Source organism: Spermophilus citellus, assembly GCF_964194105.1.
Source record: "Spermophilus citellus genome assembly, chromosome: 7".
In the NCBI taxonomy this organism is placed as follows: Eukaryota; Metazoa; Chordata; class Mammalia; order Rodentia; family Sciuridae; genus Spermophilus; species Spermophilus citellus.
In genome coordinates this window covers 40,189,696-40,205,845 of record NC_138188.1, presented here as the reverse complement: position 1 = coordinate 40,205,845, position 16,150 = coordinate 40,189,696, and the positions used below count along the sequence as shown (strand labels likewise).

At 41.9% G+C, this 16,150-nt stretch overlaps 1 protein-coding gene across 1 annotated transcript in view; it reads left to right on the top strand.

Moving 5' to 3' along the window:
* The window catches only part of SLC9A9 (solute carrier family 9 member A9), a 561,779-nt gene that overhangs the window by 460,130 nt on the left and 85,499 nt on the right, over window positions 1-16,150 (top strand). The window contains exon 14 of the mRNA XM_081301714.1: window positions 3,324-3,403. Coding sequence (XP_081157840.1) covers window positions 3,324-3,403 — 80 coding nt within the window. The remainder of the gene's footprint in view (window positions 1-3,323; window positions 3,404-16,150) is intronic.

Genomic DNA, 16,150 nt, shown 5'->3' with positions numbered 1-16,150 from the left:
TATATTTCTTTACAAAGTAGTGAAATGAATGACTTCTCCAGTCACCCAAGTAAAGATGTGAGGGTACATGGTGGCTCCATCTCAGTCTCCAGGAGCACAGCACTATCCTGACCTCATCTTCCTGAGAACTTAGACTTTGGCCCCACTTTGAGCCCCGCTGACACTTGGAGCTCCATTTAGAGGGGAGGAATCTTGGTTGCTGAGAGGCATGACAGGTTTGCTTGGAAAACTTTGCACTCTCTAGTTGCCTCGGTTGGGTCATCTGTAAAACAGGAATAATAACAGAACATCCTTTACCATATTGTCGTAAGAATCTGAAGAGTTAACATACCCAAAGCACTAAGAATACCACCTGGCCAATGGTAAGTATTCAGGAAGTGTTACCTCATCCAGCACGGTGGTACACACCACACCAGTTATCCCAGAGACTCAGGGGGCCAAGGCAGGATGATTGCAAATTCTAGGCCAGCCTGATCAACTTAGCAAGACCTTGTCTCAAAATTTAAAAAAATAAAAGGAACTTGGTATATGGCTCGGTGGTAGAGTACCCCTAGGTTCAATCCACAGTACCAGAAAAAAAATTATAAATAAATGAATATAGAATATATATACACACACAAACATACACACATAATATTTTATATATAGCGCACACACACACACACACACACACACACACATACATATATATATATATATACTATGTGTATATATATAAATATAAATATTTATAGTATTTCTATATGATTTTAGGAAGTTAGAGACCAACCCAATTTTCTCAATTCATTTTACGGACAAGGAAACTGCAGCCTTGTGAGTTTAGTCAGCTGATTAAAAATGCCTGTGCTTTCCGACATTTAAAGCCTGAGTGAGATGCTGCAGAAAAGACATCGTCTTTGGACACCAGCGGTTCTAGACTGCAATTCCAGCTCTGTTATCTTTATCCCGTATGACTTGGAGCTGACTTCTCAGGCTCCTCCTGTGCAAATAGTGCTAACACACCCCACCTTGACAGGTTGTGGTGAGAACTGAAAAGTAATGAATGAAAAACATTGGTGGCTGGATAATGTCCCTAGCTCGCTGCCTGGTGTTGATGAGCGCTCCATAGCTGGAGACTGCATTATTGTCCATGTCACTCAACTGAGGAACTGCAGGGGGCGGTGCTAGAATGTGGGGCTCCTGACTGCCAGGAGACTTCACTGCTCAGCACCCCCCTTACAGAAAAACAAACAAAAAGGAAATTTGCTGGCACTCCTTTTTATCAGTTTTATTCAAATCTTGAATCTTGTCGTCAGTAGACATTATCAGCTGTCAAAAATCACCCTTGCCTGTTGATAAACAACACTCTATAAGTCCTTATTTGTCTTAAACAAAAGAAAAAATAGGCAGGGGGCAGGGGAGGTGGGAAATAGTTCCCACTGTCATCCCAGAGCTTTTCTAACTAGTTTGGTTCACTGTGAGCAGATTTGTTCTGCCAGTGGCTGAAATTCAACAAGCAGTTGGGGGATGGTGGCCCAGAAATAAGTTACAGATGTTGCAAGATGATGAAGAAAATCTATGTGCAGCAGTCATTTTGCAAATTTGACACCTTTGGTGGGAAAGAAATAGAGATAGGTGCAGGGAAAGAGGAAGGGATATCCAGACACAGGGGTTTCCTTTTGGGGGGGGGGGGCGGAATATGAATGCATTCTAACTTTAGATAGGAAGGCATGACATTTTAGCTCTATCAAAATTTTTAAAAATAATGAGACTAATAATTGGTGTCCCACAGTGAGAAATGGAAACATGGAATTGATTTCATGTCTAAATAAGTTTGAGAAAAACTTCCCTCTTGAAAATTTATGATACTCATTTAACAATTAAAGACTCTGAGAAGTTCTGGGTCTAAAAATGCTGTTTAACACTCTCCAACCCATCCTTCCCTGAGTGATTGGCACAGCGTTTCCATCGGTATCGTGAAGAGTGAGTGGCATACTAGGGAACGCCATTTGGGAAACAACAAAATTTGAAGAACCAGAGGTCTTCACCCATGAGAAGGGCAATGAAATGTTGGAATTTTAATTTCTCTGTGAGTCTCTGCTGCAACCATTTTACACAAAGGATAAATGGCCGGCTAAAAATAGACCCCGCTTTACTTTCTCATATTCCCATTTCATTTGTGAGAGATGGACCACAGCATCTGCTGGTACACATGTTTCAGAGGACAGAATACAGCCCTTTATGTTCAGCTATTTATCATCAACTGATATTGGAACTGGCTGGGAAAAAGCCAAAATAAAAAAAAAATAAATGAAATAAAGTAAAATAAAATGAAAGCAAATCAGCGTGGCTTGTGGAAGGGCTGCCGTTGGTGCAGCCAGTGGGCTTCCATTGTCTTCCATGTATCAAGTCCTCAGAAGAATGGCCACCTGGGGACGGGGCTAACTCATGGTATGATTTGGGGATAAAAATTGGGGGTCTATAAAAAGCAAAAGTTCACATGAAGATACAAAGACTTTTAACAGCAGAGATCATTATAATTGAAATCTGTGGGAATTCCCTTTTCTGAATATGCTACTGAACATTCTCCCCAGGCTTCATTTTTTTTATCATCTCTCTCTCTCTCTAAAGTTCACAGAATTTTTTCACCTTCTTTCCACTTTCTCACATTTTCGCCTTCCACGCTTATGTGAACACCATCACACATTTTCTCTTTCTCTTTTATCGTTAAATTCCCTTTTCCTCTTCCCTTCTTTACAGCCCTTGTGGAAGGGAGAAGGGACACACACATTCAGTTCTCACAGGCCTGCCCCCCCCACCCCATCAGGACTATCTCTTTGAAAACTCTTCATCACCTAAACAGCAAGATATCAAATATCAGCCCTTGGTAGTGATCTGTCAAAAGGAAAATGAGTGGAAACTTGTGGAACAATTATTAGACTGTTATCATTTCTTTAGCCTTGACCTTTCAGTAATCCATAAATAAATGCCACTCGTTCCAAATTTGATGAAAGTAAACAGCAGAATTCCCATAATGGCCATCTGACAGAAATGTCATTTTTATTGAAGTCAAAAAAAAGTGGCATTTCTTAGCTCTTTAATAAAATTAGGATTATTAAGAGAAGTAAATGTTGAATTATCCCAGAAGTCTCATCCACACAGCAAGATCTATGAGCTAATTTGCTTGGCAGAGTCTCCACCATTTAAGTAAAAATGCTTATACTTACAAAGGTTTTTTTTTTTTAATATGGTTAAATTTAATTTAGTTGGACATGTATTTTTATATTAAAATGCATTTGACTATCCAATGCCTTTTTCTATGGTCTCTCTCTCTCTCTCTCCAGGGAGCAAATAACTTGGATAAAAGTGTGACAAAGACGGAGAGCGCTCGGCTCTTCAGGATGTGGTATGGCTTCGACCACAAGTATCCTTTAGTAGTGGGGACCTAGCAGATCCTGCCTCATGGCAGGGGATGACTCTGAGTGCTTGTCATCCAGGTATGCGCTCCTGCTCCTCCAGAAACACCGAAAGGTAAAGCAAATCCACAGCCCAACTTATAAAAAAGAATGATTTTTTTTTAAAAGTATAGTTCATACCTAAGTCTTACATGGAGCTAACGTGAAATCTCTTAGTCACATGTATTTGATGTTTTGGTGGCAATCTGATATTTTCTAATGCCAGATGATGACGTCATATGTATGGTCCTAAAGAATCTATTTTACTGTTCTTTGTAAAGATCTTACTTCTGATCAAGTCACCCAAGGGGACCTGCTTGGTGGATGGCATTGTAAGGAGTGGTCTCAGCAGCCTGTGTCCCAGGTGACCTGGAGCTCTTCCTGCACCCTCTTTGAGGAGCCCATTTGTGAACTTTTGTTTCACGCTGTAAAAAAATGAAGGGATAGGAGTGAGGGTGGGGTGAGAATGAAGGCCCCTGTAGGACCGAGGAGACTGGGTTGGTTCATCATAGTGCAAAATGGCATTTTTCCTCCAGGCTCACTTGAGTAAGCTTTTGCTGGTAAAGGGCAATTTTAAAATTCTAGCAATCAGTGTAAACATAGGAGCTCAGATACACCTTGTCATGTGGTTTCAAGGCTGAGAAGTCAGCCCTGAAGTGCTTTGCCATTGTGAGTTGCAGTAAGCCGTCCATCTCTAATCCCAGGCAAAAGCACAGGGAAGAAAGGAAAGAATTACACTGTGAATTGAATGTGTTGAGTCTTTGTAGCTCGTTTTCCAAGGTCATAAGTCCTTCTCCTTTCAGTGAGAAAAATGTCAGTAACTAGGTGATTTTAAGCCCCTAAGCAATGATTAAAGCCACAAGGAATCAGTGGGAGAGGAAGAATTAAGAACAGGAAAAAAGAAATACAAAGAACCAGTGAAGAACAAGAGGTTAAAATGGAAAGGGGAAATAAGGCAAAAAAATATATAGGAAATTCACATTTGAAAGAAAAGCAAGTTAGAAGGAATAACTGCAGAAAATAGAAAAAAAATTAAGACAGAAGGGAAGAGAAGCCATTTGAAGGGATAAGCAAAAGTAAAACAATGTGAGAATCAGAAAGTGACTCTGCCAAAAGAGAATGTTCCAGGAATTACAAATTGATGATGTGGAGGGAGAGGGCTTTTGAGGTGACAGCTCTGTTGTCCCGGGCCAGATATCTCATCTCGCTCAGTCTGAAGCTTTTGTGGCCAGGGTGAGTTACCACCATCTAAGAAGCAGTGCAGGTTGGCCATCAACTAGCTCTTGCAAGTTCTGGTCTCATTACCTACCGGAAGCCTTTCTGGTCTCCCCAAGGAAAGCTAGTTCTTAGTAGGTTATTGCTAGCTTATGGTCTTGGGTTGATTTATTTTCTAGAAGTGGGATTTGCCCCTGCCATTTCTTATAAGTATCTGATAGCCAAATTTGTAGGAAGCTATTCTTACATTCTTCGACTGAAGAGTACACATAATGAGATATACAATATGAAAATGGTGCATTGGAAATGTGCTAAAAGATTTTTTCTTCCAAACTCTGAAAGTGCCTCAAGGAAAGCTTTAGAATGAAGAAAAGGAATAAAGCAGAAAAAAATTAACTTGGAGACAGAAAATGAAAGTTGGAACCTACCCAAATCTTTAGCTCAGAGCAGTGACACTAAATTCAGATGATATCATAGTTTTGAGTCTCACTTTTCAACAGGGGTTTATTTCCATACAATTATGGACAGACTAGCAGAAATGAAAGCAGATTTATACTCCCTGTAATACCTCTTCGTGTGGCAATTTGTCTTCCCGGGCATTCATTCTAGAAATTGCAGTTACTGCCATCACCACGCAAATGTATTTTCACTTAGACAGCAGAGTTTTTGTGTCCTACTTATCCTCTGAGTGTCTACATAGAGAACAGCAAATCAACCAGTCTCAACTCCACCAATCTCTTGATGAATGTGTTTTTAAATGTCCACTTGACATTTAATGTTCATTCTAGGTTCACCTAGAACCCAAGCGATGTGCCCCATGAACCTCAGGCCATGCCAGCCATTGTCAGTAGAGGGGTGATCCCTCATCCCAGGGTCAGGTTGCCCAGATGGACCAAATAGGAATTTTCAGGAAGCTGAAAGCAATGGACTATGCACTTTAGAGCTACTCAGGCTTTATTTTAGTAAAATCATTTCATGCCAATACGGCATAAAGAAGTATTGACCAAAGAAAAAAAAGAAGAAGAAATAGGGTTTCAAACACACCTGTATCAGCCAGGGTTCTCCAGAGAAATGGAAACAGGAAAAATAATGTACATATGCATGTATATACATATAGATTTATTTCAAGGAATTGGCTGATACAGTTGTGGCAGCTAACAGCTGCAAAAGTTGAAGGCTCTTGATCCAGAAGCTCAGGCAGGAGCCGATATTGCAATCTTGAGGAGGAATTCTTCCTTCCTAGGGAAAGCAGTGTTGCTCTTAAGACTCTGTGGCTGATGGCATAAGCCCGTGCACATTGTTGAAGACAATCTCCTTTACTTAGAACCAAGTGACTGCAAATGTTCTGCACATCTCCAAAATGTCTTCAGCAGCACACATAAATTGGGGTTTATGTGTAACTGAGAACTCTAATCAAGCTGACATATAATACTAGTCCTCACAGCACCCAATGCACATTCAGTAGGTGCCCAATATTTCAGACCCAAGGATAAAAATACCTTCTTAATTATATCATTATTATCAATAAAACAAACCATTGGGGCTCACTCAGTTTTTGTCTTATTTTTTATAGCATGAGTAATTCACATATTAATATAAAATTTTTCCAAAAACTACAGGGGAAAAAAATCATACAAATTAATATTCACTAAGAATGAGCAACGGTCAAGCACTGGTTGAGTGCCTTTGCATTTGGAGTTTGATCTCACCTCTCAGCAAGGCAGGAGGTTGGGAGAGTTGGGAGGGTATAAGGCAGCACAAATGGCCCGCTGATTAGATAGATTGGTCTCTGTGCAAATCTGGGCTTCCCTGTTTAAGAGCCTGGTTGGAAACCTACGGTGCCAAAATGGATGATTAATTAAGATCGCATAATGATTCATTGTGGGCAGCAGTTCTGAATATGGCGGTGCAAAGAAGAAATCAAGAGGTGGGGGAGGAGAAGGAAAACATGTCACCAGGCACACAGGTCTGTGTCATCTCTATAACCATTCTTTTTGCTTTATTTCATTCTTCAGCTATCCTCTTCTTGGTAGAAAAACTAAACTCCCAGATAACTTAATGAACTTTCTGAACTTTCCACAGTGAATGAGATTTCATTTCCATAGTCCAAGTCCAGGCCTGTGTCACTCCAAAGTCCCTGAGTATACTAAAATGAACTTCACTGTTCACAACTCTGTGTCCACGGTATCTCCTACTCTAACTGTAAATCTTCATATCTCAATATGTTCATGAAAACTCCATGAATAATTATGATTTCTTCTATTCTGTTGTGCAGCGCTCACTTTTCAAACATTGGTTGGCAATGTATGGGGTGAAAATAAGGTTAGGGGTCTTTGCTGGCCACCCAGCAGGCACCCTCATGAAGGAGTCCCCGAGTCCTCCACTTCTCAGGGGCAAAAATGTACGAGAAAGAATCTAAGTGTGGTTCTGTTTCCTAAGAGATGAACTCAAGCTAACCAAGCTCAAAGGAGGCAACGGTATAAACCAGACACCAAGTTTTTAATTCATCACATCCCCCAGGAGGAGAAATATCCTTTTCCAGCAATGAAAAGACTCAAGTTACAACTGGTCCCTCAGGTCCCCCCTCGCCTGCTCTTGCTCCTGGCTCACTCAGCTCCGGCTGCCCTGTCCTTCCACAGACACAGCAGGTGCTGAATCTGCTTCCGGGCCTTAGCACTGACTCTTCCTTCAGATATTCAGTTCCTCTGTCTTTCCCCTCTTTCCTTCAGCTTGTCCCTGAGACCCTCCTGGCTCCATATTTAAATCAGCAGTCTTACCAAGAGCACTCTCTCAGTACTTCCCTGCTTAATTTTATTTTATTTTTTTCCACTTATCGCCACCTGACACAGAATGGATTCAGTTTCAAACGTCTTCTCTAAGCACCTATTTAGGATATATGCTTTCTGGGGGGCAGAGATTTGGGTCTATTTTTGTCCTCAGGGTACCTGGCAAGGAGTGAATACTCAATAAATATCTGTTGAATGAAAGAATGAATCGATCAGGCGAGCAAGAAAATGAACGATATTTTCTATCCAGGGCCCCCTTCATTTCAGATATTGATGGAGCAGAAATGCCAATTCATTATCCAAAGGTTACTAAATGAATCTGAAGGCAGAGCAAGGCCAAGTGTGGATAATCTGAGTGTTCCCATTCAAGCTGCCCCGAGCGCACACCCACGCATGGCCCAGCCTCAGTATCTCTCTCCTTAGACAGGGACGGTCCCTCTCAGCAGACTTGGTCCCAGTTGCTTCAACTGACCTCCTTCCTCTGTACGTTCATGCTAGAGGGGAAAGGAAATGTTTATTTTCATCAATCTTCTTAATACATCCATGAGAATTCTGTAGATTTAATTCAGTAGTAAGCTTGATTAACAATGCTCCCAGGTGTTCACCATTTCAAGGCTAGGTTTCCAATTAAAGTACTATCATTACTGACTTCATATAAATGAATTTTTTTAAGAAGGCACAAAGCAGTCTGACCTCTTAAATGAAAACAGAAATGGCCAAAACGTTAGTCCTAGTAACTTAGGTGTCATTAGTGCAATGATCTGGTACATTCAAACCTGGCTGTGGATGAGAAGCTACTCCTCTGTGTGGGTAACTTTGAATTTAGCTCCTCTCACCAATCATGTGTTGATTTTATCAGCACCAAACTCAAAACTTTAGAGTCCCCTGTCCTATCCTCCCCACTCATAATTTCATATAATGAGGAGCTTAGAAGCTAAAAGTGATGGCTCCTTATTCATATTTTAAGATAAAGTTATTTTGTGTAGGTTCCTCCTGCTGCAATAGGTATGAGAATCTCATGTCACCTTATTCACAGGTGACTGTGATCCCACCATATGGTCTGCCTCCTGGAGTCTCTTTCTATTCTATCATTTATCATCTCTGATCATAAGTGTGTATGTATACTAGTGCTGCAAGAGTGAACGGCCCAGGATAAAAATGACATTTTCCAAAATAAAAAACGCAGCCTAAAATCATTTTTAGCACTTCCTCTGTGCCAGCAATAAAAATTTAGGTGATTGCCAACATGTTACCCAAGTGTAAAGATTGCTCAGAGATAACAATAGATTGGCATGTCGACGCAGTGATGGCTGTGTGAAGCAGGGAGGATGGAGACCTCCTCCCGTCACTTGTTTGGAATGAGGATCCCAGTGAAGTCTTCATTCCACAGAGTGAGGGCCCTTGGCAAGATATATGGGTGCCTGGGCTCTTGCATATATCATTTTGGCAGGAAAAGTAGTAGGCACCAGACCCCCTCCTATAGTGACAGGTGGCAGTTGCACTCCAGGAAAAGTTAGCAGGAATCTCAGGATCATTCAGAATAGGATGTGGAACCATGTATTTAATGTATTTAAATGTGATGGCATTTTATAATTTTAACCAAAGAAACAAAAACATTTTTTTTAAAAAAGCCTTCTCCTCCTAAAACTTGACAGAATTCCTTATATGCCACACAGTTACACTGGTGTTAAATTGTAGGTATGAATACTGTAAGCAGCAGTTTCCATTTTAAATGATGATCCCTGAGTTGCAGTTTTTCCATATCCTGACAAGTTGAAGCGTCCATGAATTATTTATTGGGGTGGCACCACAGCCTTGTGAGTGACTTGAGTTTACCTCACAGAGATCTCTTGGAGGAACGTAGAATGTTAGTTCTGTGATCCCTGTTTTATAAATGAGGCAAGGAGCCCCAAGGAGGGAAAAGATGAATCTGAGGATGAACTTGGAGGCAGCATTCATCATCAACATTAGACCAGGCCACACCCACCTGAGGAATCCCAGCATCCCAGTCCCACCCTGGTTCCTGTGGTCTGCCCACAAGTTCCAGCAGCATTGGTAGGTATGTGATGCTGTGGCTGCAAGTGTGCCTGGCATGCAATTAGCAGCTTTAAACTATAGCTTCTTCTGTCACTCACCAAAAGCTTCACCAATCTGGGAATGAGGTGTGTTTTTCTTTCATCAGTCAGCAGGAGAGGCAGCAGAGGATATAAGGAATCCTTTTTTTGATAGATACTTTAATAAGTGGCTACTATGTGCCAGGCAACACAATAGGTCCTAAGACCCAACAGCAGACACAGTAGGCATGCTCACCCTCATGAAGTCTTGCTTTCTGCCTCATTAAAAGGAGTTATGGCCCCAGAGCCCTCTGAAGTCACAGGAAAGGAAGACTCTGACATCACCAGAACTAAATGGGAGACAGATCCTTTTTTAGTGCATTAGACACAATAGTGGGGTTCATCTTGACATACACATAAATGCAAATAACATACTATATTCCTCCTCCCTCCTCAGGGTCCCCTTTCTCTACTCCATTGGTCTTCCTTCTGCTTGTCTATTTTTTAATTGGTGCATTGTGGTCATAGGCAAAATTGGAATGCATGGTGATATATTCATACATGCACATTCACTGACAGATTCTTGACGGGAGCAGTACATTAATGTCAACCGTAGCCCTCACTTGCAAAACATAACCAGATAACTGCCATGTGGTTTTAGAGAGCACCAAAATTTCAAAATATTTGAGACAAACAAAAGAAATCAGCTTTCTAAAGGTTCTCTCTAAATATATCCCCAGATGGTACCCCCACTAGAGTACACCCACAGCCTGGTCACAGGCCCCTCGTGTCTGGGACTGCAGTTCACTTGATTATCACTGGGGACTAAGGCTGGTCTTGGTCATCCTCATCTTCACAGGTGCTGCTGTTGAATGATCTGGCAGACAGCTCTTGACTTAGCACCAAAGTGAAGTGAAATTAAAACTCCCCGAACGTAAACACCAGCCTCCTAGTTCTCATGCTCTTTTGGTGGGAAGCAACAGAAAGGAATTTGAACAGTACCTGGTAACATGGGCTATCTTTTGTTCTTGGATCTCCCATGGTTTCTTCTCCCATATAATGGGAATAATCCATACTATCCTCTGCTTGGGCTGAGTCCATCCAAAAAATTGACTACTTATTATGATGGCTTCCTACTGATGCTAACTCATTCATTGAAACACCCAAGGAGTGCAGTTTTCTCAAGATCCTGTGGCTTAAATACATTGTGATACTTGATAGTTAGAATAAAACTCTCCTGGAGACCCAAGAGGGAATGCAAGTGGGATTGTGTGGGCTGCTGCCTAAGCAAGATGGACCCCCCGCACTGTGATAGTAAAACATGGTGGGTACCAGGATGCTGAGTTTTCTGCAATGATTCTAGGATCCTGCATGAGGTTTAGCTTCCCTGCATTATTTTGCCCTCTCCTTGTAAAAATTTTAATGATGTTCCTCTTACATGAGAACGTGCTCTCATTTCACCTTCACTTTCAGGAAACAAAATGAAAACTTGAGATTTATACAAACAAGAAATCAGAAAGTAACTCCTCCCCTTGTAGCAAACGGATTCACTGAATGAATTCCTTTAAGTCAAATTCCCAAAACCCTGAGTACTTTCTCTGTGTAAAACACTATACTACACTTTCTTAACTCACTCGATGATTTGTGCATGGATTGACCATGTGCTTATTGAAACCTCTCACATGTGTGGGTCACCATCCTGGGCACCAGGGGTAATACAGTCATGGGCCAATTTCTAAAGATCTTGCCTTTCATTATGATTCTGGCTCTGAATTTCTGATTTACACATGTCTTTTCAGGAACAAGGCTATGGAATAGAGAATCACTTAGACATTCCACTGTTGATTTTTATCAAATGGAAGAAAGTGTGTGGCTTAGGGGTCAGTTGTTACTGATTGGTTAATGTGACCTGTCCAGTACTGGTTGTGTAATTTTAAGAAAATTATTTAACTTCCCTGTTCCTCAATCTTCCATTTGAAAAATGGGGATAGTAGAAGTTCCTACCTCAGTGGACTCTTTTGATGATTCAATGAATCTACTCAAAGCTCAATAAATGTTAAGTCAGGTCACTATTAAGACCTATTGACAGCCACATATCCTCAAGAGAGGCACCATGTAATCACCATGTAATCATTCATCATTTTTTATTACCTGTGAGCGATCCCACTTTCCATTTTGGTACATTCTGGAATTAATTTTTCGTTGCAGCCACTGGATTTTAATACCATCAAAACATCTTCAGTCTCCATAAGCAAAAGGCCTCATGCTGGCTCTGGGTCAGACTCTATTCTTCTTATTTGATCTCCAGCAAATGGCTGTAGTTAAGTTAAGCTGGACTTTTTGTGTCCTTTGTCCTGCACATACAGTTGTTTCGTTTATGATTTTTCTAAGTTAGAGTCCATCATCCCATAGTTATTTTTCTGAAAATTACACCAAAGATAGCAATTTGGGCTTGATAGAGAAGAGCAGCAATTTTTCTGTTCCACAATGGAAGCAACACAATCCTTTGATGATAATTATTCCTCTTCTGCCTTCTTGCGATAAAGGAAATCTTTCAATTGTACCTTCCAGGTGAAGCTGTGGTGTTTTGTCATTAGCGATGTGATGTTACATTGGAGATTTCGAGGTCAGTAATGAATCATTTTATTAGGAAAAAAAATGAGAGGGGGAAAAATGTCAAGACTTGCAAAAATGTGCATGCTGCCTTCATGTTGCCTGTATTGGATTTAGTTTTAATATTTCTTCCACATGGGAAAAGAGAGTATTTAGCATAAATTTTCTTTAATTGTTACATAGTCACTTCCCAACTGTAGCAACCAAGGTATTTTCAGGCTGCCAACCAATTCATGAGCACCTAGGAGCACATTATCAACATGGACCGTGGCTGCGGCTTCATGTATTATCACCTGACAGTGAGACAGGGTCCTGGGTCTTTCTGGGGACTGCATCTCCTCAGCGCTTGTCTGCATGTGAAGCTGTGGTTGACAACACACAAAGCGCCCTGGGCAGGCATGGCCCTGCCTTAATTAAGGTTTCCTTCGCAGAGAAGATGGTGATGATATATTCTCAATGTGTGTCCAACCACCTCATAAATAAGAGCGGGCAAAGAGATAAGCACAATGATGGTTGTGGAAGAAGAGCTAGCTGCAGAAATAGTCTTCTTGCAGTCAAGTGGGAAAAGGCCCATGGAGGGATTGGGACTTCCTAACATGAAATTCAATAATGAGAAGGGAGGAAGAGCATTCTGAGCAGAGGGAAGAACATGGGGGAAGTTCCTGTGATAAGTGTGGCTTGAATGGATGACAGAGCACCTGAATAAATCTGCCTGAAAGGTACAGAATTGCAAGAAAGAGAAGAGAGGGGGCTCTCTCGGGACCGTGGAGAAGCCCTCAAAACAAAGCAGGAAGCTCTTATTCCCAACCACCTGACATCATCGGAATTCTCTCCTGTTGGTATTAATTCCATATTTTTGTTGCGTGCTAAAGATAGAAGGGTGTGTCACGGGCTCAAGTGTCATTTAAAGTTCCCTTTCTGTCACAAGTCTGATTCATCCCTGTGACAGTCACTTATCAGGCACTATATATGACATAATTCCAAAATTGGGTTTAGTTTTAATCTCCCTCAGTAAAAAAAAAAAAAAAAAAAAAAAAACACAATAATCTTTTGTTCACATTTTATTCGGTTGTTTTAAATGAACTCGGTTGTAAAACTTTTTCCCTAGAAAAACTTATGTCTTCTACCTCCTTCTGAAGCCAGAGAGGTAAATAAGAAATGTTATCTGCCCCCAAGATGCTAGCTAGCATCCTGGTAAGGTAGCCACACCAGCCACCAATGCACTGTGAGCTTCATTCAGTACAGTTCTAAGCAAAGAGGACTGTCAGCCCATTCATGCGGATGCCACAGAATACTTCAGCAGAAATTTGTTTTACACAGTTCTGAAGGCTGGGAAGCCCAAGATCCAGGTGCCAACAAGTATGGTGTCTGGTAAGATCCTGATTCCCCTGGTTCACAGAAACACCTTCTTGCTGAATCCTCATGCAGCAGAAGGAGCAAACCAGTTCCCTTCGGCCCCTTTCACGAGGGTACTAATCCCATTCATGAGGCACAAGTCCTCCAAACCCAATCACCTCCCAGCAGCCCCCACTTAGTGCCATCACCCTGGAGGTTAGATTCCAACATTTGAATTTGGGGGAGTCATTCAGACCACAGCAAGAGTGATGGAAGCCAGAGAGGGGTACAGACAACTAAGCAGCTCTAGGGGATCAAGGGGACCATCCAGAATTTGGAACTGAGCAACAGAGTCAGAATCCCTAAGGGCTGGGGTGACAGTGCCCTGGACTTTTAAGCACAAGCAGGATGAGGGACATTTGGAAAATGGCCAGAGATTCATTGCAACTGGTGGAAAGTGAAACTGGGGAGTTTTCATACGAGCAGATTGTCACAACTGTCATGGTCCCACCTGTCAAGGCCCAGAGGATAGATTCTGTTCTTGACAGCAGGAGACCAATGCAGGGCTGTAGGCACAGAGTCACTCAGTGTGGTTAGTTATAATGAAGAGGCCCAGCGATTGGGCAGACAGTGATGTGACAGAGAGAACAGTGAACTGAAAACCATCCAGGACAGACAGTTGCTCCTGAAAACACCGACTGGAACATTCTCATTCTACTTTGAAGGATATTTTGGACCCATTCAACATGTGTCCCCAAATATAAATGCGTTAAAATGTAAAAGTATCACTCCATTTAGAGGTTGAGTCTTCTTACATTTCCACCAATGAAAAGAATCCAGTGGCATAATTATTAGGGTCGGGGTCTACCAGGACGCTTCCCATCCGCCTCTCAGCTTACCTTCTGGTATTTCGTTAGCCATCCACAGTCAGAAACTGGAGTGTTTCTGACAGAGGTTTTAACTAATATAACAGAAAATGTTTGAATTAAAATTCACTTTCAAAGAAAAGGCTGTGTTTTGCTCTCCAACTGGTAAACTAGATCTCACCAGCCCTCAAGAGGCAGCCTCCTGCCAAGAGGAGCTGGCGCTGTGGGCTTTTAAATGTAGGGGAAGAAACACAGGAGAGCTGACCTCTTCCCAGAGGAAACAGACACATCCTGAAACCTCTGCCTTTGACATCCCTTGAAGCCATTTCCTTGGAATTCCTTGAAATCCACCCATGTGTTGGGTTCCACTGACCTGCTGCCAGTAAACATGGCCAGAACTGATTTCTAGCTCAGACAGGATGCCAAGCAGATCTACTCCTAACCCTCTAATGTGTGCTCCAGAGCAAGAACAGGAAAGATGGTAGCAGCTTTGTCCCTTTGCTGGCTACTTATTCCCCTAGTGCCTGCAAACACCTCTTCCCGGACTCCTTACCATGACCTTGACGGCTTGGGTTACAGGTGCCCAACCCTTTGCCTTTTCTTCCCCTGCCTCATGGAAACCAAGAACCTTGCTGAGCACCCCCAAGGGCAGCACACCAGCATTATCCACAAGAGGTGGGTGACCAAGGCTGGCTATACACACTGTAGGCTCTGGGCTCCCAAGAGCATCGGCAGCCCATACCCCACACCCCAAACAGCTCCAGCAGTACAAGCTCAGAAGGCTGGTCTTTAACTAGCTTGGCCAATTTTTTTTAAACTTTTTTTTCATTTTGTGTTTAGTCTGAAGTCCTCAGGCCTTCTCTGAACCAAAATGTTCAGAAGATGAACATTATGGTAATTGGTAATTGTACAAGCACTTTGCAAACATCAAGTGCTTCATAAAGTTGAAATGATACTAAATTCACTGACAGGTTTATAGGCCTGAAGGCCCTCAGACTCACTATACAGATATAAACAAAGAACTTTATTACATTTTTATTATTTTTAAATTCTAACTGATTTCCGGCCATACTCAAGATTATGATGAGCACATAAGTCTCTTCTCAATCTGTAGACATGACTTATTGAGAAGTCTTCTCACCCCGCATGTCTGCAGGGCCTAAAATCTCCCTTTTGTAGATCTCCTGCTATGGAATGGACGCTCCCCTCCCCATGAATTAGCTCACTAAGAATCCCTGCCTATGACCTTCCTGCAAGTCGGAGCTGATGCTTTCCAGCCGAGGTCCTTCCTTCCTGGCTTAGCCTTGTAAGAAGTGTTTGTGTTCCTGTTCAGAACTAGAGATTAAATCCCTGGTGAACGCACCTCTCTTGCTAGCCCAGTCTTTTTACAAACCTTTAACAATGTTGTCAGGCCATTTAGAAGAGACAGATAAGATGGAAATCAGAGTTTTTCAAAGTGCTCTTCAGAACTCATTAGCGTTTCTCAGGATCAGTTCAGTGGGTTCCTAACCAGAACTTTTTTAGTAAATGAAAGTGCATGGCAGAATTAGAAGTAATTGTTGTTTGGTGACACTCATTTCAAGGGGTGTGCGTGTGGGTACGTATTTCTACTCAGTGGTGACATAAAATACATTTCTTAATAGGGTCATGATCAAAAAGGTTTTAAGATCTTGGTCTGTGCTGGCATCAATTCCTTCTGCACACTCAGGCCTGTTCTCCTAATTGCTTTAAGTGCCCTGCAAGTTGTACAAGGAGCTGTGAGAGCTCAGAGAAGGGAGAGCTTGCAATTCTAGGTTGGTTTTGGGGAGGTGCAGAATTGGTGGATTTCAGCCAGACTTTGAGAACAA